The sequence below is a fragment of the Halichoerus grypus genome, chromosome 3 (assembly GCF_964656455.1).
Source record: "Halichoerus grypus chromosome 3, mHalGry1.hap1.1, whole genome shotgun sequence".
Classification (NCBI taxonomy): domain Eukaryota; kingdom Metazoa; phylum Chordata; class Mammalia; order Carnivora; family Phocidae; genus Halichoerus; species Halichoerus grypus.
The window spans coordinates 57,068,976-57,094,076 of NC_135714.1; the positions used below are offsets into that span (position 1 = coordinate 57,068,976).

Sequence of the window (25,101 nt, forward strand, 5' to 3'; positions counted from 1 at the left end):
GGTTTTTTTTTCAGATTACAGATTAATGGGAAACCAGTTTTTTTCCAGTGAAAAGCAGTCCACTGATTTTTCTCCCAATATTGGCTATTAATCAGGACCAGATCTGAGAGAGTGGCACTGGCAAAGTTCCTTCCCTCTCCAATGCTTCCAGACTGGTTTCTGGTTTTTGTTTGTTTTGCTCCAAGAGAGGGCTAGACTCTCTCCTCAGGAAACTTGGACTTCTACAAAGACTCACTCATCTTTCCCATCCAGTCCTGTCCAGGCTTTATCCCAGGGAGGTGGAAGGGACTGGGGCCAGCTCATGTGCTCCTGCTGGGTCCACAGCCATATGAGGTCGGTCTGACTCTTACTCAGTTCACAGGTGGGTGAGACTCCCCCTCCACAGCTTTGGCCTTTGGTGCTGGATCCCAAGCTCCCACAGAAGCACTTCTGTTCACAGACAGATGTTGAATTTTAGTTGTTAAAAGAGCATGCAAAAAGAGGGATGTCTTATGCTTCCACGATGCTAATGTCCTATGGTGATACATTTGAAAGTGCTTTGAAAATTTAAATATTAGGCATTATTACTGTCTCATAATGATTGCCAATGATTCACCCCCAGTTTGAGCATGTGCATTTGTAACATTTCTGTCCTTCCCATTTTCCCTATCTCTCCTTTTCAATTATTTTAGCAATTTAAGTTGTCATAAATTACTTAATAACTGTAATACTGTTTAGTGATAATCATCAGAGTTTAGTTTAGATCATCCAACATAGATGGAAGTAAATACTGCCACCTTCCTGTCTTTGAGCCCTTGTACTTTGGGGGGGAAGAAAAGGAAAAAAAATTAAGAACACAGTAAAATTAGTAATAAATACCACAGTAATAGAGGCAACAGGGCAAAGCCCAAGGAGAGATGGATGACCCAAATGGGGAGTGCAGGCCATAGTTCACTTGCATGTGTCTGGTAGTCTGGGTAGCCCATGATTGGTGACAATTTATTGCAGACTTCGTCACTTTAATGAGTATTTGATACAGGAATGAAGAATATAGACTCTTTTTTCAGATGACCAATTCTTTAGATGATATGTATGAAACAGTACATTTAAACTTCATAGGTTAGAGTCTTTATGGATTCTTTCTTAATTGAAATTGGGAGACATATCTATTTTAGGTAAAATAATACCATTGCTAGCCAGTGTATGACTTACTATGATTGTGAATTTATAAGAATTTAAGCTATGTCATCTGGTTTTTTTCTATATAATTGAATTCAGATAATGATATGATAACACATTTTTTCCAGATTATAAAAAAAAATCTGGAAACAGGAAAAAAGTTGAGAAATAAAGAAAACACAAATATATAATAATATCCAACCAGTCCATCTCCTACTGAGTAATTCACTGTTAGTGTTTTGGCAAATACATTTACAGGAAGGAAAATTTTTAAACGACTTCCTCTCCTGATTTCTCTTTCTGAAGACCCAGACTCTCTTTCTAAAGATAAGAATTAGGGTCTGGACAAGCCATAGTAACTTGGGTTCTAAATGGAGCTCATGCAGTTTAACCTTTATCTGCTTCCTCCCCAGAGTGGAAGATGAAGGAATGATAAAGAAAGCCCACACCAAGTATTTTATTCATCTGGTATATTTCCATGTAGAAATAATGAATATAAGACTAATTAGTGGTAAGATGGCTTACAATTCATTTATTCAACATGTAAAATACTAACTTACAAAATTTAGACTTTGCTACTAAAAGACATTACACATTACACATTTTCAGGGGAATATTCTAAAACTATTGAATCATTAATATAGGCAGAGTATAAATCTGCATTCCAGAAACTGGCATGCACAAATTTCTTAGTCTTTATATTTTTTCACCTATAGAATTAATATGATGCAAGAATATACTTTAATTCTAGTTTTAAAGGTATTCAATTGAAGGGTGATTTTATTTAAAGCTTTTTAATCAACTGGATAGAACTTTTAAGTGCCCAGTGAAAAAGATGCCAGATGCAAGAATACCAAAGAACAGTTTTCCTTGGTGTATTAAATTGAGATAAGGGGATCTTCTCAGGATCAATCAGAACCTGGCTTTTCTCTGCCTCACTACCATAATACTATGGGTGATGATATTATCCCATCCCCCATTATAGGTTAATCTAATAATCAAAGCTCTGACCTCACATACAACATTTTTACAATTATGTATCAGGAGGAAAGAATGCTTAAATATTACATGTCCTTCTGCTACTCCTCCATAATGCATGTTTCATGTTTTCTTGCCACACAGAGTTATCAAGCCAATAATAGGAATAGTGAAATCCATTTTGGCCCCTGAAACAAAATCTGATTTTAGTTTATCAATAATTCACTGAAAGAGGAGGAAAAGCAACATCTCTCAAAAAACTGACATGGAGGTTAAGTTGATACACAGGAAGGTTTTGAAAACCTTGTTCCATCTCAACCTTCCTCATACCCTTATCTTAACACATACGCAATGAATGCATATCTGCTTCTGAAACGTGGTGGCTTTCAGTTAGGGTATAAGAAAAAAGAATGTGAACATATAAAGCATTACCTCTTATGACATATTCCACCCAATATATTTTCCAGCTGTACCTGAATCTGTGGACAGATGTTTCTTAGCAATAACTTTTAGCTACCTACAGTGTTCTCATGCAGTTCTCATTTATGTTTACAGCGTTTCCTTGCTTTAGATACAAATGTCTTTAAGTATTTGTTGAATGCTTTTCTTTTGGCTACTTTGAAACGATTTTTATCAAGCTAGTGGTTATTCTGTCAGGCTGTGACAGACCCCCAGACATTCTCAGCTTGATTCTGTCTAGCAGGATACATCTAGTCTTACTCAAATCATATTCTTTTCTTCTCTCCAAGCCCTCACCCTATCCTGCACTCACTTTCTTTTCATTTTTCATTTTTATCTGGGCTCAGGGACATTAAATATTGAAAAGCAGAGATGAGCTTTAAAAATTAGAAGGGAAGAAATAAAATGGCAAAATATTGGAGAAAAATCACTTTTTATTGGCTTGTTTTATATTTATATACTTGTTTTATAGTAACTTATCTTGTTCACTCTTCCCTGTACCTAAAATAGAGAAAACTATCCCCAAAGTATCTGAAATGAATACTACATATCTTAATCTTTATGCAGTATTTACAAGAATAAACATGCTCCCCTAAAATGATACAGATATGTACTTGAAAGACTGGAAAATAGAGTGATAATGAGGTCACTACTGCAAACTGGGGTCTGATTATCTCACCAGTTCAAAGTCCCTGAAATTATTTCCCCCCGCCAAAAAAAGGGAAGCTTTTTTTGGGGAGCTCAGTTGTGTAAGTCTACTGTCAAATTCATTTTCCTTTAAAGGCACATATAACCTTCTGTCCAACCAATTTAGAAGGTATGCAGAAAAGAGTTAACAAGCAGGCCTGAGCATGCTATCTTTAGAAAGGACTGCTTGCAAAGTCTGCCCTTGGTTAGAGTGTGGGAACTTAAGTCTAAAACAGTTCCCTATATTGATATAAAGTGTCCATAAATGACAAGAGTGGCGTATTATACATAATCTGTACAAACAACATTGTTCCTGCTGCACACCTACTTTCCAGCAGGGAGTATGAAATTTTGATACCCCTAGGAGGAAGGTACCATGTGACCATTCTCCAATTAAAAACCCAGGGCACTGAGTTTCTAATGAGCTTCCCTGGTGGACAACACTTCACACATGTTGTCAAACCCATTGCTGGAGGGATTAACTCACTGTGTGACTTCACTGAGAGAGACTCTTAGAAGCTGGTTTCCTGCAGATTTTACCTTATGTGCCTTATTATTTGCTGATTTTGCTTTGTATCCTTTTTGTTTTTGTTTTTTTTTTTTTTTTAAAGATTTTATTTATTTATTTGAGAGAAAGAGAATGAGACAGAGAGAGCACATGAGAGGGGGGAGGGTCAGAGGGAGAAGCAGACTCCCTGCCGAGCAGGGAGCCCGATGTGGGACTCGATCCCGGGACTCCAGGATCATGACCTGAGCCGAAGGCAGTCGCTTAACCAACTGAGCCACCCAGGCGCCCCCTTTTTGTTTTGTTTTGTTTTGTTTCTCTTTATGTCGGCTCCAAAAAATCTTTTCAACTTTTTTTTTTATTATTCATTTTTTATTTTATGTTAATCACCATACATTACATCATTAGTTTTTGATGTAGTGTTCCATGATTCATTGTTTGTGTATAACACCCAGTGCTCCATTCAATACATGCCCTCTTTAATACCCATCACTAGGCTAACCCATCCCCCCACCCCCCTCCCCTCTAGAACCCTCAGTTTGTTTCTCAGAGTCCATAGTCTCTCATGGTTTGTCTCCCCCCTCCGATTCCCCCCCTTCATTTTTCCCTTCCTACTATCTTCTTTTTTTTTTTAACATATAATGTATTATTTGTTTCAGAGGTACAGGTCTGTGATTCAACAGTCTTACACAATTCACTGCGCCCACCATAGCACATACCCTCCCCAATGTCTATCACCCAGCCACCCCATCACTCCAGCAATCCTCAGTTTGTTTCCTGAGATTAAGAATTCCTGATATCAGTGAGATCATATGATACATGTCTTTTCTCTGATTGACTTATTTCACTCAGCATAATACCCTCCAGTTCCATCCATGTCATTGCAAATGGCAGGATTTCATTCCTTTTGATGGCTGCATAATATTCCATTGTATTTATATACCACATCTTCTTTATCCATTCATCTGTTGATGGACATCTTGGCTCTTTCCATAGTTTGGCTACTGTGGACATTGCTGCTATAAACATTGGGGTGCACGTACCCCTTCAGATCACTACATTTGTATCTTTGGGCTAAATACCCAGTAGTGCAATTGCTGGATCGTATGGTAGCTCTATTTTCAACTTTTTGAGGAACCTCCATACTGTTTTCCAGAGTGGCTCCACCAGCTTGCATTCCCACCAACAGTGTAGGAGGGTTCCCCTTTCTCTGCATCCCCGCCAACATCTGTCGTTTTCTGACTTGTTAATTTTAGCCACTCTGACTGGTGTGAGGTGGTATCTCTTTGAGGTTTTGATTTGGATTTCCCTGATGCCGAGTGATGTTGAGCACTTTTTCATATGTCTGTTGGCCATTTGGATGTCTTCTTTAGAAAAATGTCTGTTCATGTCTTCCGCTCATTTCTTGATTGGCTTATTTGTTCTTTGGGTGTTGAGTTTGATAAGGTCTTTATAGATTTTGGATACTAGCCCTTTATCTGATATGTCATGCCCAGGTTTGGTGATTTACTGGAAGGATTCTTGCTATAATATTAGCTGTGAATACACTATATACTAAGTCCTCTGAATCCTTCCAGTAAATCATCAAACCTGGGCATGTTCTTGAGGACCTATGACACACAAGGGTGACTGAAATGTCTAGGTGAAGATATATAGATTCTAAATAAAAATATTTATTGAATACATTCTATGTGAATGGAATTATGTAAAGTGAAACCAAGGCAAGTGTGAACTTATTTTAAGAAATTCATAGTGTAGTGGCTATCCATGCATATATAAAAAGAATATTCAATTAACTGACTCAAAGCAGAATAAGGAATCTATAAGAAGCTTATTTCAAAGACAGTTTTGAAGATGTAGACACATCATCTTGTTTAAATTGCCAGGCAAGCTAAAAACCTATAACTTAGCCTTTAAGGAACAAGTAGGTTTTGACAGGTTATGATACCTAGAGACAGGAGAAAGGGAGTTTTAAAAGGTCTCACTTAGAGTTTCCCTTGAAACTTTGCAAATGGATAGGAGGTGTAATAAAGTGAAATATAGAGCATATTGAGGACATAAAAAAATAATACTAATTGTTACTTATGAAACAAAGTGGAAATTTCAAATCTTCTTGGTTAAAATCCTAATAATTTGAATACTTTATTTATAACTCTGTTCCATGCAAAATTAATGGATTATTATAGAAGGACCATCAAAATCCCCTAGCATTTTAAAAGTGTTCTTTTTAAACTCAGGTACAGAACTAATGTTCTACCAGCTTCTAATTATGCTTTTTCTTTTCTACCTCTCCTTTGTTCAGGTCCATCATGAGTGAGAGATGGGACTCAAACTCTTCAGAAAACTGGCATGAGATTTGGAGTGTCAATGACACAAAGTATCACCTATACTCAGATATCAATATCACCTATGTGAACTACTATCTTCACCAGCCTCAAGTGGCAGCAATCTTCATTATTTCCTACTTTCTGATCTTCTTCCTGTGCATGGTGGGAAATACAGTGGTTTGCTTTACTGTAATGAGGAACAAACATATGCATACAGTCACTAATCTCTTTATCTTGAACCTGGCAATAAGTGATTTACTGGTTGGCATATTTTGTATGCCTATCACGCTGCTGGACAATATCATAGCAGGTACGTTGACTTGTGTACAGTGCAAGATGATAGCAGGAAACCTCTGTCCCCTATCCCTGCACCTATGGCAGGGCCATCCATTCATTTGCAAATATTTATGGAGTTCCAAGAATTGCTCCAGGTACCTGCCCTCATAGAGTCTACATTCTAGAGGAGGAGAAAGAAAATGAGCAAATAGATATAACATAAGTAGTCAGAGGTTAATAAGAATTAGGGATAAAAAATAAAGCAGGTGACAGAGATGAAGAGTAGAAACTCATTTTTAGAGTATTCACTGAAGGTCATCAGAAAATGAGATCTAACATTTCTTACTAAAGACTTTGAATTTGCTTGATATAGTTCGGGGCACCTATAATGTGGTAGAAATATTATTGGTAATAGCATGTACTGTAAAGTTCAAGGAAGTGTTAAGTCTGGTTTCAACTGATCCAATGTCTTCAATTTAACAGGCAGATATTGAGGCCCTCTTGTGGTTAGCTAGGAAGATTTCCAATAGTTTTTGAGGGAAGAGGGAGCAGCAGTCCCAGTGATTTCTCAAAAAGTGGTAGTTCATCAGTGATAATGTACATATGCAACACAAATAACTTCACATTGTAGTGGTGGTTAGAGTACTACCCTAGAGTACTTCTGGCCTGTATGACTACTTCTCTAGTACTACATTATATACCCTGGAAGTGCAGGGGCACTGTATCTCCAGCTCCCAGAGCCATTTTGGTGCATAGTACCTGCTTAACAAGTATTTGTTGTATTAATTAATGAACAGTATTCAAGATATTCATATTCCAAATCTGTATAAGAAAAAAAAATGATGGAAGGTGGGTGGGGGGATGGGGTAACTGGGTGATGGGCATTCAGGAGGGCACTTGAAGTAAGGAGCACTGGGTGTTGTATGCAACTGATGAATCACTGAATTCTACCTCTGAAGATAATAATACAGTATATGTTAATTAAATTGAATTGAATTTAAAAAAATTTTAAATGATACCATAGTTGCATATCAAAAATATTTAGAGCAGCCATGAGCCCTATTGTAGTTCTTAGCCTTTCATAGCATTATCAAGTTTACTGAAGAATAAGAGGTTTCTCTTTAGAGTTGACTTCTGTTTCCTTCCTTTCTCTGGAGTGGGAGCCAGGGAGAGTTTAAGAGTGCCTCTTTTAGCATCTGTACTCATAGATTCTGCATTTTTGTGAGGTCTAGCATTAAAATATTTATCAAGAATGCACATTTTAAAAACAAAGAATGTACATTTTTAAGATACTGTGCTAGGCAAAAAGAATGAAAGAATTGATTTAAATTATTGTTATTGCTCTCAAGAAACTTATTTTGCCAGTAAGAAATGCTCTCAGTATCTCCCTCCTGTAAGTATTTATAATGAAATTATTATCTCAACTTTTCCATACACATTATTACCCTTCCTTACCCCTGATTCCCATTCGCGGGAGGCAGCCACATTCAGCATGTTGCCTTTATTTTCCGTAGTTACTCTCCTATTTCTAAGCAACCTGTTTCCATTATTATGTATTATCTTCACACTGTGGGAGATGTACTTTAGTTGTCTTAATCCTCTCCTACCACAAAAGGTAGTGTCCCTCACCAGACTCCACTGAAATGACATAGAGCAAAATAACATAAATCCATAGAAACTGTCAGATACTGCCGAGTGTGAAGCTGGGAAAGCAGGATTGGCTGGAATCATGTACAAATGCAATCAGATGCATTTATATAGACATACAAATACACATTCACACTCTTTCCCAATGTAATTATAATTTTTTGTTAAGTCAGTACGCAGAGAATACATTCCTGTTGTTTCATGTAGCTTAGCCCTGCTGAGGCATGTTGAGTGCTAGGACATCAATTTCTTTCTTATAAAATGTTTTCTTGGATTTAATAAGGGCATCATGTTTTGATTTACTTAGTTTGGGGTATGTACGTATAAGTAATATATTCTCAAATTCTCTTCCAGGAGTGTTAATTTCTTGTAAATACCTTCAAACATATCAGGCAACATGTGAATTGCATCTTTTTTCTAGAGATCCCCCCACCCCCACCCCGTGCTCTCTACCCTTCGGTCCCTATTCAGACATCTTGCTCCTCAGGCATGGAGCTCAGCAGCTACTGCTCTGGGATGTCCCTTCACTGAGAACCTAACAATTCTCTTCACCTCTCTTACTGCTCAATCCCCTGTTTTCTGGAGCCATGTCTTCTTTCTTGGTTTATTTGTCTATCACTTTCCTGAGAAAGTGTGCATTAAGATTTTAAAAAAAAAATTGAGATCTGGTTTGTCTGTAATTATCGTTATTCTGCCCTCATATTTGATTATAGTTATCTGTATAAAGTATTCAAGGCTGGACATTTTAACAGAGATGTCTCTATTGTTACTGCTGAGAAACCTGATATTACTGCTAAAAAATCTAAATGACTTTACACTCTTGCTTCTTTTATCCTGATTTGCATTTTGTTTTTTCTCCTGAAAACTCCTAGAACTTCTCTTTAGCTTTAGTGTTCTGAATTTCAGGCAATTATGCCTTGGAAAAATCTTGTTATTTTTCATTTATTGTGTTGGAGACAAACCAGGTCTTTTCAATCAAAATAGAATGCTTCTTAATCCTGGGGAATTTTCTTGTATAATTCTCTTACATTTTACTTTTTTCAATTCCTAATAGATAGTGGAGGTTCTGGCTTGCCATTTTTTTAAATCTTTTTCATTTTCTGTTCCTTATTCCATTTTCAAAGATTTTCTCAATTTTCTCTTCTAGACATATTGAGTTCTACATTTGTCATATTTTAAATTCTTTGAGCTATTTTTATTTTCTGCATGTTTCTTATACTGTCATGCACATTTCATGGATAAAATTTGTTGTATCTGAGGTTTATTTTTTTGTTTTTATTTTAATTCCAGTTAAGTGTTATATTACTTTCAGGTGTACAATATAGTGATTCAAAAATTACACACATATTCTGGTGCTCATCATGCCAAGTGCACTCCTCAATCCCCATCGCTTACTTAACTCATCCCTCCACCCACCTCCCCTCTGATGACCATCAGTTTGTTCTCTATAGTTAAGACCCTGTTGCTTGGTTTGTCTTTCTCCCTATGCTAGTTTGTTTTGTTTCTTAAATTCCGCATAGGAGTGAAATCATATGGTATTTGTCTTTTTCTGACAGGCTTACTTCGCTTAGCATGATACTCTCTAGGTCCACCCATGTAGTTGCAAATGGCAAGATTTCATTTTTTTTTTTTGTGGCTGAATAATATTCCATTGCATGCAATGGCTATTGTGTATATATATATATACACACATACAAACACCACTTTGCATGTACACACACACATATACACACATGTGTGTATATATATACACACACACACCACATTGCACGTATATACACATTGCATATATATATACACCACATTGCATATACATATACATACCACATTGCATATACATATCATTGCATATATATATATATACACACACACACACCACATCTTCTTTATATCTATCTATATACCACATCTTGTTTATCCATTCATCAATCAATGGACACCTGGGCTGTTTCCCTGATGGTAAGTGTTGATGAGCATCTTTTCATGTGCCTATTGGCCTCCTGTATGTTGTCATTGGAGAAATGTCTGTTCATGTCTTCTGCCCATTTTTTAATGGGGTTATTTGGTTTGGGGGTGTTGAGCTGTTTATCTTCTCCCATCACATAGTTTGCCTTTTAGTTTTGTTGATTGTTTCCTTCACTGTGCCAAAGCTTTCTATTTTGATAAAGTCCCAATAGTTTATTTTTGTGTTTTCTTTGCCTCAGGAGACATATCTAGAAAAAAAGTTGCTATGATATCAGAGAAGTTACTGCCTGTGTTCTCTTCTAGGATTTTTATGGTTTCAAGTCTTTAATACATTTTAAGTTTATTTTTGTGTATGGTATAAGAAAGTGGCCCAGTTTTCCCAACACTATTTGTTGAAGAGACTGTCTTTTTCCCATTGGATATTCTTTCCTGCTTTGCTGAAGATTAACTGGCTATATAATTGTGGGTTTATTTTTGGGTTTTCTATTTTGTTTCATTGATCTATGTGTCTAATTTTCTGCCAGTACAATACTGCTTTGATTACTACAGCTTTGTAATATAACTTGAAGTCCAGAATTGTGATGCCTCCAGCTTTGCTTTTCTTTTTCAAGATTGCTTTGGTTATTTGGGGTTTTTTGTGGTTCCATATAAATTTTAGGATTGTTTGTTCTAGTTCTGTGAAAAATGCTGGTTGTATTTTGATAGGCATTGGAAGTATAAACATTTTAACAATATTTGTTTTTCCAATCCATGAGCATGAAATGTCTTTCCATTTCTTTGTGTCGTCTTCAATTTCTTTCATCAGTGTTTTATGGTTTTCAGAGTATAGGTCTTTCACCTCTTTGGTTAGGTTTCTTCCTAGGTATCTTATTATTTGTGGTGCAATTTTAAATGGGATTGTTTTCTTAATTTCTCTTTCTGCTGCTTCATTACTAGTATATAGAAATGCAACAGATTTCTGTACATTGATTTTGTATCCTTTACTGAATTCGTGTATCAGTTCTAGCAGTTTTTTGGCAGTCTTTCAGATTTTCAGTATAGAGTATCAGGTCATCTGCAAATAGTGAAAGTTTTACTTTTTCCTTACTGATTTGGATGGCTTTTACTTCTTGTCTGATTGCTGTGCTTAGGACTTATGGTACTATGTTGAAAAAAAGTGGTGAGAGTGGACATCCTTCTCTTATTCCTGATCTTAGGAGAAGAGCTCTCAGTTTTTCCTCATTAAGGATGATGTTAGCTGTGAGCTTTCCATATATGGCCTTTATTATGTTGAGGTATGTTCCCTCTAAACCTACTTTCCTGAAGGGTTTTTATCATGAATGGATGTTGAATCTTGTCAAATGCTTTTTCTGCCGTTATTGAAATGATCATATGGTTTTTACCCTTTCTCTTACTGATGTGATATATCATGTTGATTGATTTGTGAATATTGAACCACCCTTGCAACCCAGGAATAAATCCCACTTGGTTGTGGTGAATAATTTTTTTTAATGTATTGTAGGATTCAGTTTGCTAGTATTTTGTTGACGATTTTTGCATCTGTGTTTATCAGAGATACTGGCTTATAGTTCCCATTTTAATGGTGTCTTTATTGGGTTTTGGTATTAGGGTAATGCTGGCCCCATACAATGAATTTGGAAATTTTCCTTCCTTTTCTATTTTTTTGAATGGTTTGAGGAGAATAGGTATTAACTCTTCTTTAAATGTTTGGTAGAATTCATCCTGAAGCCATCTGGTCCTGGACTTTTGTCAGGAGTTTGTGATTACTGATTCAATTTCTTTGTTGTGTAATTGGTCTGTTCAAATTTTCTATTTCTCCCTGTTTCAGTTTTGGTAGGTTTTATGTTTCTAGGAATTTATCCATTTCTTCTAGGTTGTATATTCTCATAACTGTTTTGTATTTCTGTGGTGTTGGTTGGTTTTTTTTTTCTCTCATTTGTAATTTTGTGTCCTTTCTCCTTGATACATCTGGCTATTTTCATCTACTTGATTTATATTGGTTTTCTGTTAGGTTTCTTTTTTCCTATTTGTTATAGTCACTTCTATATTTGAGGTTTCCCTTATGTCAACTGCTACTTAGCTGCTTGTGTTTCAAAGTGAGACACAGTGTGGCTGTCTTGGACCTCTGCGTGCCTTAGGTTTGAGGTTCGGCCCACTCTCAGCTTCTTTAGTTTGGGCCATTCATTGGGAAATCCATGACTGTCAAAATCTGCACATTAGTGTTCTTGGAAGGATCACATTCCCCAGAAGGAAATTCTCTGATCTATTGCCAGAGGAATCATAATACTGGCTGCTGCATTCCAGAGCTCAGTGGGTCCCTGGGCAACAGAATTGAGTGCAGAGCATATATTTTTACTTAATCCTTCTGCATCATTGTGGTACCCACTCCACCTGTACCTGGTGAGTCAGAGTCTAGAGCCCCTTTGCTTCCACCTCCTCAGAGAGTAACTTCCATCCTTCTGCTGGCCAGGGGAAAAGTAAGTGGCATCTGGTTACATTTATTCATAATTCAGCCCATTGTGTTATTTTCCCAGCTTCACATTCTTTCTAGTTGAGTTTTCTTTTCCCTAGTGCTTTCATTTTAGTGGAATTTAGTGAGGGAGGTGAGATAAATCATATGCTTATTTTTTTTTTTTTTTTTTGACCAAAGGCTATTCACACTCCTTTTTGCTTTTTTTAATATTGTAACAGCCAAATAATTTTAGGACGGGGAAAACATGCTCTCTCTTGGTTTCTATTCAGTAGAGTCACTCAAGCATCTATTTTAAGATGGTCTGGATAGATGACAAAATATTTTCTTTTAGATATGCTTGGATTATTTAGATTTGGGGGGAATATTTTAAATTAGGTAAAAATAGGGGCACCTGAGTGGCTCAGTTGGTTAAGCGTCTGCCTTTGGCTCAGGTCATGATCCCAGGGTCCTAGGATCGAGCCCCACATCGGGCTTCCTGCTCAGTGGGGAGCCTGCTTCTCACTCTCCCTCTGTCTGCCACTCTCTCTGTCAAATAAATAAATAAAATCTAAAAAAAATGAATGTTGCCTATTCCTCAGATTTTTAAATTTTATCTTTTAGGAAACTAGAATAGTTGCTTACTTTCCTGTAATAGCAGATGGGTGGTTATTTCCTTTATAAACAAACATTTCAGTAAATGAGGTTTGATAAGAAAGTAATTCAAATAGACTACTTTTGTAAGTGCTCTTGCTTCTCAAAGTATGTTTTAGGCTGCTATAACAAAATACCATAGACTAGGTGGCTTAAACAGGAGACATTTATTTTCTATTATTTCAGAGGCTAGAAGTCGGAGATCAGGGTGATACATGGTCAGGTGGTTGGTGAGGGTCCTTTTTTTGGTTTGTAGACAGCCACCTTCTTGCTGTGTGCTCGCATGGACTTTCCTCAGTGCATGTGCATGGAAAGGAAAGCTCTCTTCTTCTAATGGCACTATCTAAATATATTTATTTTCCAGAGGCCCCTCCTCCAAATACACTAAGGCTTAAGGCTTCAATATATGCATTTGAATGGGGAGGGGGTACAAACATTCACTCTATATTATATATGAATAAGTATTTATTCTACATGTACCTCCTGTTCCTCATAATTTATGGGGTATATTTCCAAATTATAAAACCAATATTCTGCCTGTCTTATTCATTTAAAGGGCTTTATTGAATAAGGGTTAATGGTTTAGGCTCTGGAACCATACAGCTGGGGGTTGAAATCCTAAATATGCTAACTAACGGTGGCAAGGTATGTGATATTTGTGTATTTATTACCTATCCTATATCATGAGGAGGAGAATAAAGCCTTCGAAAGCCTGTTTGGGGAATTAGATAAGTTAATAGATACAAAGCACTTACTACAGTGCCTAGAAGTTATAACTGACTGACACTAGTAGTAGTATATTAAAAAGTTATAATTAAGTTTTGACATTATTAGTAGTATACTAAAAACAGAGCTCTGGAGATATTAATGAAAATAATGGAAAACAATGTTCCCTGGACATCATTTAGGAAATAGTTGCATCAGTTTTGATTTCATGCTTTTCTGTTCATATTTTTGGTGAAATTTAAAAAAATATATATGATCTATTCAAAGACTGTTTCATATCCCTTTCAGGATGGCCCTTTGGAAGCACAATGTGCAAGATCAGTGGATTCATCCAGGGAATATCAGTTGCGGCTTCAGTCTTTACTTTAGTTGCGATAGCTGTGGATAGGTAAGTCAGCACCAAAATCTGAATCTAGTGAAAAATGTATAACCTACTAAATTTGGTTATACCTGCCCAAAATTATAATATCTACTCTTTAAAGAGCATGGCATATATCTGCTAAAGGTTCAGTAATAAAATAAAACTATTAAAATTTCCATTTTTTAAATTAAATAATTAGGGATGACATGTGTCTTAGTTTGGGCTGCTGTCACAAAATGCCATAGAGTATGTGTCTGAAACAACAGAAATTTATTTCTCACAGTTCTGGAGGCTGGGCAGTCCAAGGTCAGGATGCCAGGAGCTTCTGTGTCTGGTGAGAGACCTTTTCCTGGTTTGCAAAAGGCCATCTTCTCTGTGGAACCAGGAGCTCTAGTCTCCTCTTTTTACACTAATCCCATCATGGGGACACCACCCTCTTGATCTCATCTGAACCGAATTACCTCCATCTACCATTTGAAACCCTAACCCTGATTCGAGGTATGAATTTTGGGGGGACACAAACAAAGTCCATAACATCATAGTTATACTGTTTTTCACTAGAACCTTCAATTTTCTAATGGTGGAAAATGTGGTGAAATAAATCTGAAATTTTATCCAGATTTTAAGAGAAAATGTACTAATACATTCATTTACACATATTTTTGAGGTGTGCCTGTCCTGGGCTGTATATCATCTAAAACATATCAGACAGGGGCACCTGGGTGATTCAGATGTTAGGTGTCTGCCTTCAGCTCAGGTCACAATCTCCAGGTCCTAGGATTGAGCCCCAGGTCAGGCTCTCTGTTCAGCAGGGAGTCTGCCTCTCCCCCTGCTTGTGCTCTGTTTCTCAAATGAATAAATAAAATCTTAAAACAAATTAGACAAAGTGCTGCCTAAAGAAGCCCACACTCTGGTAGAGGTAGACAGACACATTAACAAATACTTACAAATAATACTCTCTAACATAACAACTGTACAAAGGAGAAAGTGATCAAGTTGCCTCTCAGGACAGAGAGTGTTGGGTTCACATCCTGATCCCTCAAGATTTAGAAATTAACCTTGAGAAGAAACAGAGGAAAGAGCATCTCTTAAGACAGGGATATATACCCCGCATCAGGCTCCCTGCTCGGCGGGAAGCCTGCTTCTCCCTCTCCCACTCCCCCTGCTTGTGTTCCCTCTCTGGCTGTGTCTCTCTCTCTGTCAAATAAAAAAAAAAGAAAGGGATATATATATATATATATATATATATATATATATATATATATATAGCACTTGAAATAGGATATTTATCAAGAAAAGTGCAGAGAGGCAGGCCAGCTAGAACATGGGAGGGTGGAATGGCGTATTAGGTGTAACCACACGTAGGTTTTCTATGGGCCTCTTCCATTTGTCCTGAAGACAGCAGGGAGCTACTGAAGTCTTTTATACGGGGGAATAATGACTAGATTTTCATTTTAGAAAAACAGAAAGGGTTTGGAGTCATGTAAGACTGGAGAAAGGAAGAAGAGTTAAACTTGTAACAACTAAGATGGGAGAGGATGTAAGGCAATGGCAATTAAGAGAGATTTGAGAGGGAAACTGAACAATGACCCCAAAATATGTAAAATGCTATAGAATTGTTGACATCAAAAAACAACTTGGTAGATTCTATTTTCAATATTAATCTAAGAACCTATCTTATAGATCTAGCTTTTTGGTTTCCATGTAAAGAGAATAGAATTTACAATATATGCTAACCAACAAATGCCAAAGATAGCTTTTTACATTAAAATTTGGGAGTTAATTATTTCCAAATTTACTACATCCTGTTACTACTAAGTTTTTGCATACTAATTTATACTAGTAAATAATGCTACTAAATTATTTTGTTATGAATGTTTGTAATACTGTTACAATTATTTATCTCTACCGTGAATAAAAAAATATCCTTTGCATTTCCTACTTGAATCTTGAGCTTATCAGGTTTACTTTCACATTGCATTTAGTATTAAATATCCCTAAATTACTCTTTCACTGTTTCTAGGATGCCTCCTAAACAGAGATTTCATTTTAAAAAGGTTAAAACAATAAGTATATTCAATGGATAACTGTATGCTGGCTAAAATCAATTAATTAGGTCAATGTATATCAAAATGCATAAATTTCAAAAGCATACAATCTCAAAGCTATAAAATGATACATATAATATGGTGCCATAATATAGAATTTAAAATGTTATAAATGCAGACTAATACTGTCAAAGCATAAAAACATCGACAGGAAGGATATACAGCAACTTTAGGATTTCTGGGGAAAATGGAATAGGATTAGGATTGAATAGAGCTACCAAAAAATTTCATCTGTATCTGTCACATTTTAGGTCTTTTAAAAAGTGATGAAACTATGGTTCTCCTACCGTGACATACCCTTTGCTCTCTGCCTTCCCATCCATGTATCATTTCTCTATAGTTTCAGTTATCTATTGCAATATAACAAGTCACCTCCCAAGACAAACCACTTAGTGGCTCATGATGCTCATGAATTTATGATGATGGAAGCTTCACTGATTGGAAACATATACCTTGTCTCTGCTCCACTTGGCATCAGAGAGGGAGTTCTAGGGCCAGGAATGCAGCCTTTCCCTTATGTTGGTGCCCAGACTGGGAAGACTTGAACAGCTAGGAGATAGAACTGGGGCTTCTCAAGCCCTACATGGGCTCCACTGCATGGCAGCTTCAAGGTAGCTGAACTTCTCCTATCAGTCCAAGCATGTGTGTCCTAAGAGAACATGCCAGTGAAAGTCATGCAGTGTCCCTTCTGCATCCTATTCATTAGAAGTGAGTCACAAAGTCCATTCAATGGACTTTGGAAGGCATGTTCAAGAATTTAGACCTGTTTTAAAACCATTGCACCTTCATCTCTCTCTGAACTACTGGCACCCAAATGCCTTTTTCAGGGTCTCTTCTACAAAAAAATCTCCCAAACCTATTTCTCTAGATTAAGTCTTTCTCCTAAATTTCATATTTATATTTCTGAATAATTTCACCTGAACATCCAACAACAACCACCTCTAAACAGACCCAGAATTGAACTTTCTTCACTACCAGTCCTCCACAAAAAAACTAAACGAAAAGCTCTTTTTCTCATTTTCCCCAGTCAGGGAATGGCAGGATCACATATCCAATCTAAGTGAAAATCTTGAGATTTATCCTTGAACCTTCCTTTTCTCTCCAACTTCTTTCTAGTCACTCTTCAAATCCCATCAGTTCTGGGTGCTCACTGGTCCTGAACAAGTCACCATCCCCCATTGCTTGAGCTAGAATACTGAGATTTTTTTTTTTTTTTCCTAACTGGTTGTCATGATTAATTTTATATGTGAACTTGACTGTGTCACGGGGAGCCCAGATATTTGGTCAAACATTATTCTGGGTGTGTCTGGTGAGACTAACATTTGAATCAATAGGCTGAGTAAAAGATTGCCCTCCCTAATCTGGGTGGCCCTTATTCAATCAGCTGAAGGCCCAAATACAAACAAACAGAAAGGCTGACCTTCCTGCAAGGAAGAGAGTATTCCTCCTGCCTGACTTTTTGAGCTGAGGCATCAGTCTTTCTTCTTCTGTCTTCTGACTGGAACTACATTAGCACTTCTGGGGTTTGAGCCTGATGGCTTTTAGAGTGTAACTTATATCCATGGCTGTCCTGTTCTCAAGCCTTTGGGTATGAACTGGAACTATACCATTGGCTCTCCTGTGTCTCCATTTTGCCAACTGCAGATCTTGGGACTTCTCAACTTCCATAACTGCATGAGCCAATCCCTTAAAATAAATATCTTTCTATATATTTATACATACTGTTGGCTCTGTTCCCCTAGAGAACCCTGACTAATGCAGTGGCCAAGTCTAAACTCTAGCATGATTTTAGCATAATTATACAATATTTTCATTGACTATTTCCTGGCAGCATTTTCTTCATGTTCATCTTTGTCTATTTGTTGAATAAACGAAAAAATATATGAAGTCCCAATAGTTGGTTTACAAAAAGAACAAGATACCTAGAATTGTGCCTATGAAGTTACCCATAATTTAAGGATGAGTAGATGGGGAGACTCATTAATTAGAAGACTAAAAGAAAATTTGGAGGTTAAGACAGCAGACTTTACACATGAAATAAAGGACAACAGAGGAATCAATGTTCAAGTTAATTAGTATATGAAGAGATGTCAGATAAATTAATATGGAGTTGCTGCTGAGCCACTAAAAGCTTTGTTTTCTTATCTGCAGATCTGGAAAGTAATAATTTTCATATTTCCACTTTACAGAGTCATTACAAAAATGAAAGATTAAATAGGTGATAGTACTTTGAAAAATATAGTATTATATAGATGTATATGGTATGATTATAACTATCATAGTGAGTATGAATAATGCCAAGACTCGCAGTAGCAAAATTGCAGTTAAATGAAATCAGGGTTATGCTATGTACTGACATTGAATTTCCATGCTCATCAGAGGACATAGAACTTCTGGAAGGCATGTAATCAGAACTCGTAATGGAAACTCTCAGACTATTATAGCTGTGAATCAAGCACCAAAACACTTAGTGGCCTGAAACAAAAATGCTTAAACATTTGTCATGATTCTATGGTTTGGCTGGGTGCCTCTGTGTCATCACTCAGGCTTCTGTTTATGTCATGCTTATGTCATGCTTGCTAATGTTCAATTGGCCAAGCACAAAGATGACATGGGAAGGGAGCACAGAAGGTCATGAAGGAGAGTTTAACAGTATGGACTCTGGAGCCAAACTACCTGCGTTAGAATTATGTGTAGTTGTGGGCAAGATTTTTTTTACTTTTTCTAAGCCTATTTTGCCATCTTTTAAGTGGGGAAGTTTAAAAAGAGTCTGGAACAGAATACTAAATATTCATGTTCAATATCTGCTAGTTACCACAGTCACCTATTATTAATAGTGACTAATATAGTGTCTGATACTCAACTTATTCATATTTTGAGTTGAAATTTGTATCACTCACAAAAAATATCAATGGATGCTTCTCTATTGCTAATGGTAACTTTATGTTTTTGAGGGGAACATGAGTGGGAGAATTAAATTTAATTCACAACTTGGTCAGAAGGTATAAGGCAGTGCTCCACTGATACTTGCCTTTAACTGCAGGTTCCGGTGCATTGTCTACCCTTTTAAACCAAAGCTCACCATCAAGACAGCATTTGTCATTATTGTGATCATTTGGGTCCTGGCCATTGCCATTATGTCCCCATCTGCAATAATGTTACATGTACAAGAAGAAAAATATTACCAAGTGAGACTCAACTCCCAGAATAAAACCAGTCCAGTCTACTGGTGCCGGGAAGACTGGCCAAATCAGGAAATGAGGAAGATCTACACCACTGTGCTGTTTGCCAACATCTACCTGGTTCCCCTGTCCCTCATTGTCATAATGTATGGAAGGATTGGAATTTCACTCTTCAAGATGACAGTGCCCCACACAGACAAACGGAACCAGGAACAGTGGCACATGGTGTCCAAGAAGAAGCAGAAGGTCATTAAAATGCTCCTGATCGTGGCCCTGCTTTTTATTCTCTCCTGGCTGCCTCTGTGGACCCTGATGATGCTCTCAGACTACACTGACCTGTCTCCAAATGAACTGCGGGTCATCAACATCTACATCTACCCTTTTGCACACTGGCTGGCCTTTTGCAACAGCAGCATCAATCCCATTATTTATGGTTTCTTCAATGAGAATTTTCACCGTGCTTTCCAAGATGCTTTTCACCTCCAGCTCTGCCAAAAAAGAGCAAAACCCAAGGAAACCTACACCCTAAGAGCAAAACCCAAGGAAACCTACACCCTAAGAGCTAAAGACAATGTGATTATAAATACATCTCATCAGTTGGCCCAGGGACCTACTGTTCAAAATTCACATGAGGAAAATTTGCCGTGTAGGAAAAGTGTTGAAAAACCCAAACAAGAATTGACGATGGAAGAATTAGGGGAAGCTATCCACAGCAATGAGATTTTAAAAGAGCTGGTATGATGATTTTAACTATACTGTGTGTTATATATAGAAATATTCTTGCTTTAGCTTTGTACTTCAATTGTTTCTGAGACTGTTCTAAAAATGTACTGAAAGACCTCTATGAACAGAAATGAAAAAAAAGCAGTCTTATGTTCATATTCAATCTTATGGTATATAAAATATATAGATAGATACTCACATACAAATTTGCCTGGATAAAACCATTTTCTAGGAATAATTTTCAAAGCTTGACCTTTTCCATTTTAGCCTTTTGTATATGAGTCAACCATGTGTATTATGGGTATACCAATAAACATACACACACACCCATTTTCCCCAAATGGTGATAAATGGGCAATTCTTTGCATAAGAGTACATTTTGTCAATTCCATCTTTACTTTTGGAGTTGGAATTTTAGACTGCAGAATTATTTGTGCTTTTAAAATACACTTAGCTTTCTTAGAAATAAGAACTACAATAGCAAATAGACACTATTTCTTTGTGTTTAAAGGTTGATTTTTTTCTTTTAACGAATATAGTTAAAGTTGGTGAAATCATAACATTGTTGACTTTTTAATATTTTCATAAATAGGGGCGCCTGTGTGGCTCAGTGGTTAAACATCCTACTCTTGTCAAATATTTTTTATTATTTTTAGTTTTTGATTTCAGCTCAGGTCATGATCTCCGGGTCCTGGGATCCAGCCTGTGTTGGGCTCCCAGCTCAGCAGGAAGTCTGATTCTCCTTCTGTCTGCCCCTCCCCCTGCTCGTGCTCTCTCAAAATGAATAAATCTTGAAAAAAAAAAATATTTTCATAAATAAAATTCATGCCCTAGCTGAACCCATGTTTCTTACAGAGATGACTCAAGACCCCAATTTGCCCCCCTCTCTGATAGAATCTCTGACATAAAGAAGCAAATCCTTGAAGATTGCAGCAGTTGGCAGAAGAATGACAACTCTCCTCTCTAGTGCTTAGTCAAAGATGTTCAACAATCATTAAAAGACTCCCATAAAGTCTGTACAGAACAGGACCAATTATTCCAGATTTCCTGCTGGGCACAGCATTTAAGCCCGGCACTCTTACTGAATTTATAAGTTAGTACCACTGTTAAAAAGAGACTTGCAAACCCATGGATTCTGCTATGTTTCAATTATGTAATGATAACAGCTGTAAATGCTAGCTTTTACTCTAGGGTGAGATTAGTCCCTAGAAAATTTGAAAATATAATAGTTTGGCAAACAAAAATAAATCTCTTGGTTTAGACCTATTGTGTTTTTCCAGTCATTTATGTGGTTCAAGCTAAAAGTCTTTCAACATTATAGGCCTTTGAGAAAATAACTGTTGAGTTTTCAACTGAATTGAGCTATGCAATATCTGAATATACACATGTTATTTCCTGCAACCAGGAAGGGCAACTTCTGAAGTTTATGTATAGAATTTGATCTTATATTCCTTTGCCCTCATTTACTAAAATACTATGGGCAGTAGATGTTGAAGACTATTTTGTTAGACTATTTTCTGATGGGCATCCTCACATTCTACCAGCACCTCAAACTCATAACTAAATCCCACACCCTTACCTGTCATCAACCTACCTTTTATCCACTTTAACCCCCTTTCACATGTGTGTTTCCACCAACAGTCTGCTTATGACCGTGCAGGTATTCTCTAAGGTGATATATTTTCTTCTTTTTTTTAAATTTTTTTTTTAAGATTTTATTTATTTATTTGACAGAGAGAGACACAGCGAGAGAGGAATACAAGCAGGGGGAGTGGGAGAGGGAGAAGCAGTCTTCCTGCCCAGCAGGGAGCCCGATGTGGGCCTCGATCCCAGGACCCTGGGATCATGACCTGAGCCAAAGGCAGATGCTTAACGACTGAGCCACCCAGGTGTCCCGGTGATATATTTTCTTTACCATGCTCATTTTCTTGAGTCCTCACAAGCAGAGTTGTTAATATCCATATTTTTACTAACAGCCTGTTCAAGACAACCTAAGCCACAGAGTATTGTTTCCAGACCTTTAGACCCAATGGAATTTGCCTGACTGGATTTCAAAATTTCTTGGGATTGGTGAATCCTTTTTTCTTCCATGTTCTCCCTTTTTGAACAGATATGCCATATAACTGTTACTCTATGCTTGTACCACCATTGTGTTTTGGGAGCAAATAACCTGCTTCTTTAGTTTTAGAGGTCCATAGATGGACAGAAATTGTGCCACTAAATTTGTGGTATTCTTTCTTATAGTTAATTCTTTGGTACATTCAAAGTGTATTTTTCATAAGAGAAAAATATAAATTTTTTTATAGTGTTTAAGCCGTTTTTCCATTCAATCATCTCTCTGCCTGGTTTGTGCTCTAGCTCATTAAGGGATTCTAGACAGAGAATGCCCTCCCTTCTAGGTAGCAGCCAGCTCTACTGGATTGGTTGCCTGTGCTACTCCCTTGCTTAGGGACTGTGCTGTGATGCATTGCCTCCCTCTGGGTAGGAAGTTTAGGGGAGGGGGGCGGGGAAATGGCCTTTGAATTATACCACGCACAGATTAAACACAAGTTCAATTCAGCAAACAAATTCATAAAATAAGAAAAATCCAGCTTTGATGAACTTGTACTCCGAAGAACATAAAAAGCTATATGAATTTCAGTATAGATATGTTTTATGTTTCAGTTTCTAATCACAACATGGAACAAGGATCAGCATGGTCAGTGGTTAAGGCCAGCATGGCACAAAGGCAGTATGTGTGGTAGTTAGGATGACAGATATTAGAGAAGGGCAGACAGGTTCAAATCAAGGATTCTCTGCTTGTTACCAACTGCATGAGTATGTGCAAATTACTTAATCCCTCTGTGTGCTGGTGTCTTCGTCTGTAAAATGGAGTGATAATAGTACCTGTTCATAAGGTTGTCCTTAAATGAGTTATATTACATAAAGCATTTGAAACAGTTCTTAGTCTTCAAATAATCATGTGTGTAATTTATGTACCAAATATTTAAGTGGAAAAAGTCAAATTTCTTACTGGATAAAAAAATAAAAGTAAAGGGATTTTCTTCACTTGATACATAATCCCTGAGTATTTGTGTATAAGCTTTTACTTATGTCACATACTGACTGACTTACAGAGGCTGACATATATATGTAACATATAAAGTGAAAATGGAAAAAAGTAAATGTAAGTGAACGTCTCAAGCCTGGAGGAAAGACAGTGGGCTAAAAATGGATAAGAAATATGCATCACTTCTCTGTACATAGCATATGTGTTTTCTCATGTATTTGTCTTCCTCTTTAAACTATGGGCTTTTGAGGGTGAAGAAGCAGCTTTTTAATCTTTGCATCTCTAGAGCTCAGCATGTTGTCCTGAACATGCAGGTGAATAATAACTGATTTTAAGTAAATTGAATATCAGAACAAGTATTCTTATGCATTTGTTACTCTACCATCTTCATTAGGATAGAACATTATGATCTGTAACTGTGAATTATAATAAAATAAAACATTTCCCTGATAAGAACTATTGTTTTTCAATTAAATATTTCTCATAAACAAATACATTACTGAAGGACTCAGAACAGTACTTTTGATTTTACTGTAAAATCCAAAGTGTAATGATGAGTAAAATTTCAGATAAAGAACTTTGCCAGGAATTTTATTACTAGTTTTTTAAATAAGTTATTTAATTTCTGAAAATATATTTTAAAAATTTTAGAGTCTGACTTCTGAGTAAGATGGTGGAGTAGGAGGATCCCAAGCTTACCTCATCCCATGGATATACCTAGATAACACCCACATCCATGTAAATAACCCAGAAAACAACCCAAAGACTGGCAGAACAGACTCTCTATACCTAAATGTAGAGAAGTAGGCCACATCGAAAAAGGTAGGAAGGAACACCACAGGCATGAGAAAGGGAGAGGAGCAGACCTCACATCAGCCACCCCAGGCACAGAGGACCCACACAGGAAGACGAATCCCCACGTTTGGCTTTGAAACCAGAGGGGCTTAACTTTTTGAGTTCTTACAGTCAGTGGGGCTTAACAATTAGAAGCTTAAAAATAGTGGACTCCCCTCTGGGAGAGCTGGAGGGCGATAGGAAACTGAATCCCTGTCCTTAAAGAGACAGCATAACAAACAGCCCCACTGATATATAGCATAGAAACAGAAGTTTGAAAAACACCTATGGTATATGGGAAAAAGATTTGTTTACTAATCTCAGAGTATGTGTTAGAGGGACAGGGATCTTTAGGAGACTTTAAGAACAGAACTGCTGACAGGTGCTATTTCCCTCACTCACCTCAGCACACCCAGTCCCTGTGCTCTTCCCCAGCCTGCCCCCTCCAGCTGGGCCTCACCAGTTCTCCAAAACAACTACAGATCCCTCCCACAGCAGACCAGAACACACCTTGCTAAAACCACACAGCTGACCCCACACCGTCTTGTAAGCCTGACTCCTCCAACCCACCATCAGCAAGAGTCCATCTAAAGCATGGCATTGTGCAAGCAACACCTAGAGGGGCTGGCACCAGTCCAAAGTGACTCCTACCCAGGGAGAGGAAGAAAACCACACACAAAACTTTGGGTCCCAGACATTTGATCTGATTGCAGTCCCTGCCAACCAACAAAAGCTTCTCAGGGCACAACACAGGGAGAGTGCCCTGCAGACTGGTGTGACCCCAGCTCTGACAAACCCTGCTCTGACCCAACTCAAGCCTAAGGCAGCCCAGGTGGCCCACCAATACCACAGGGACCAAACTGCCCACAACAGACAAAGAGAACTACTGTGGACAATTGGACTGAAGACTAATTCAGCTTAGTCATAACAGTAGGGCATACACACAGCACACAGAGGAGACACCCCTGAAGCACCAGGTTCCAGTGACTAGGGGGCACTGCACTGCCAGGCAC

The 25,101-nt window shown here is 37.4% G+C and overlaps 1 protein-coding gene across 4 annotated transcripts in view; it reads left to right on the forward strand.

The window, feature by feature from the left end:
* The window catches only part of NPFFR2 (neuropeptide FF receptor 2), a 103,959-nt gene extending 83,653 nt beyond the window's left edge, over positions 1 to 20,306 (forward strand). For 2 of the 4 annotated variants that reach the window (XM_078068755.1, XM_078068753.1), the window contains exons 2-4: positions 6,090 to 6,424; positions 14,120 to 14,219; positions 19,344 to 20,306. In XM_078068755.1, the coding sequence (XP_077924881.1) occupies positions 6,097 to 6,424; positions 14,120 to 14,219; positions 19,344 to 20,223 (1,308 nt within the window). In that variant the 5' untranslated portion in view covers positions 6,090 to 6,096 and the 3' untranslated portion in view covers positions 20,224 to 20,306. Of the gene's footprint in view, positions 1 to 252; positions 362 to 1,571; positions 1,670 to 6,089; positions 6,425 to 14,119; positions 14,220 to 19,343 lie in introns of all 4 variants that reach the window. The other 2 variants (XM_078068752.1, XM_078068754.1) reach the window with 2 other exon arrangements.
* The last annotated feature ends 4,795 nt before the right edge of the window (positions 20,307 to 25,101 follow it).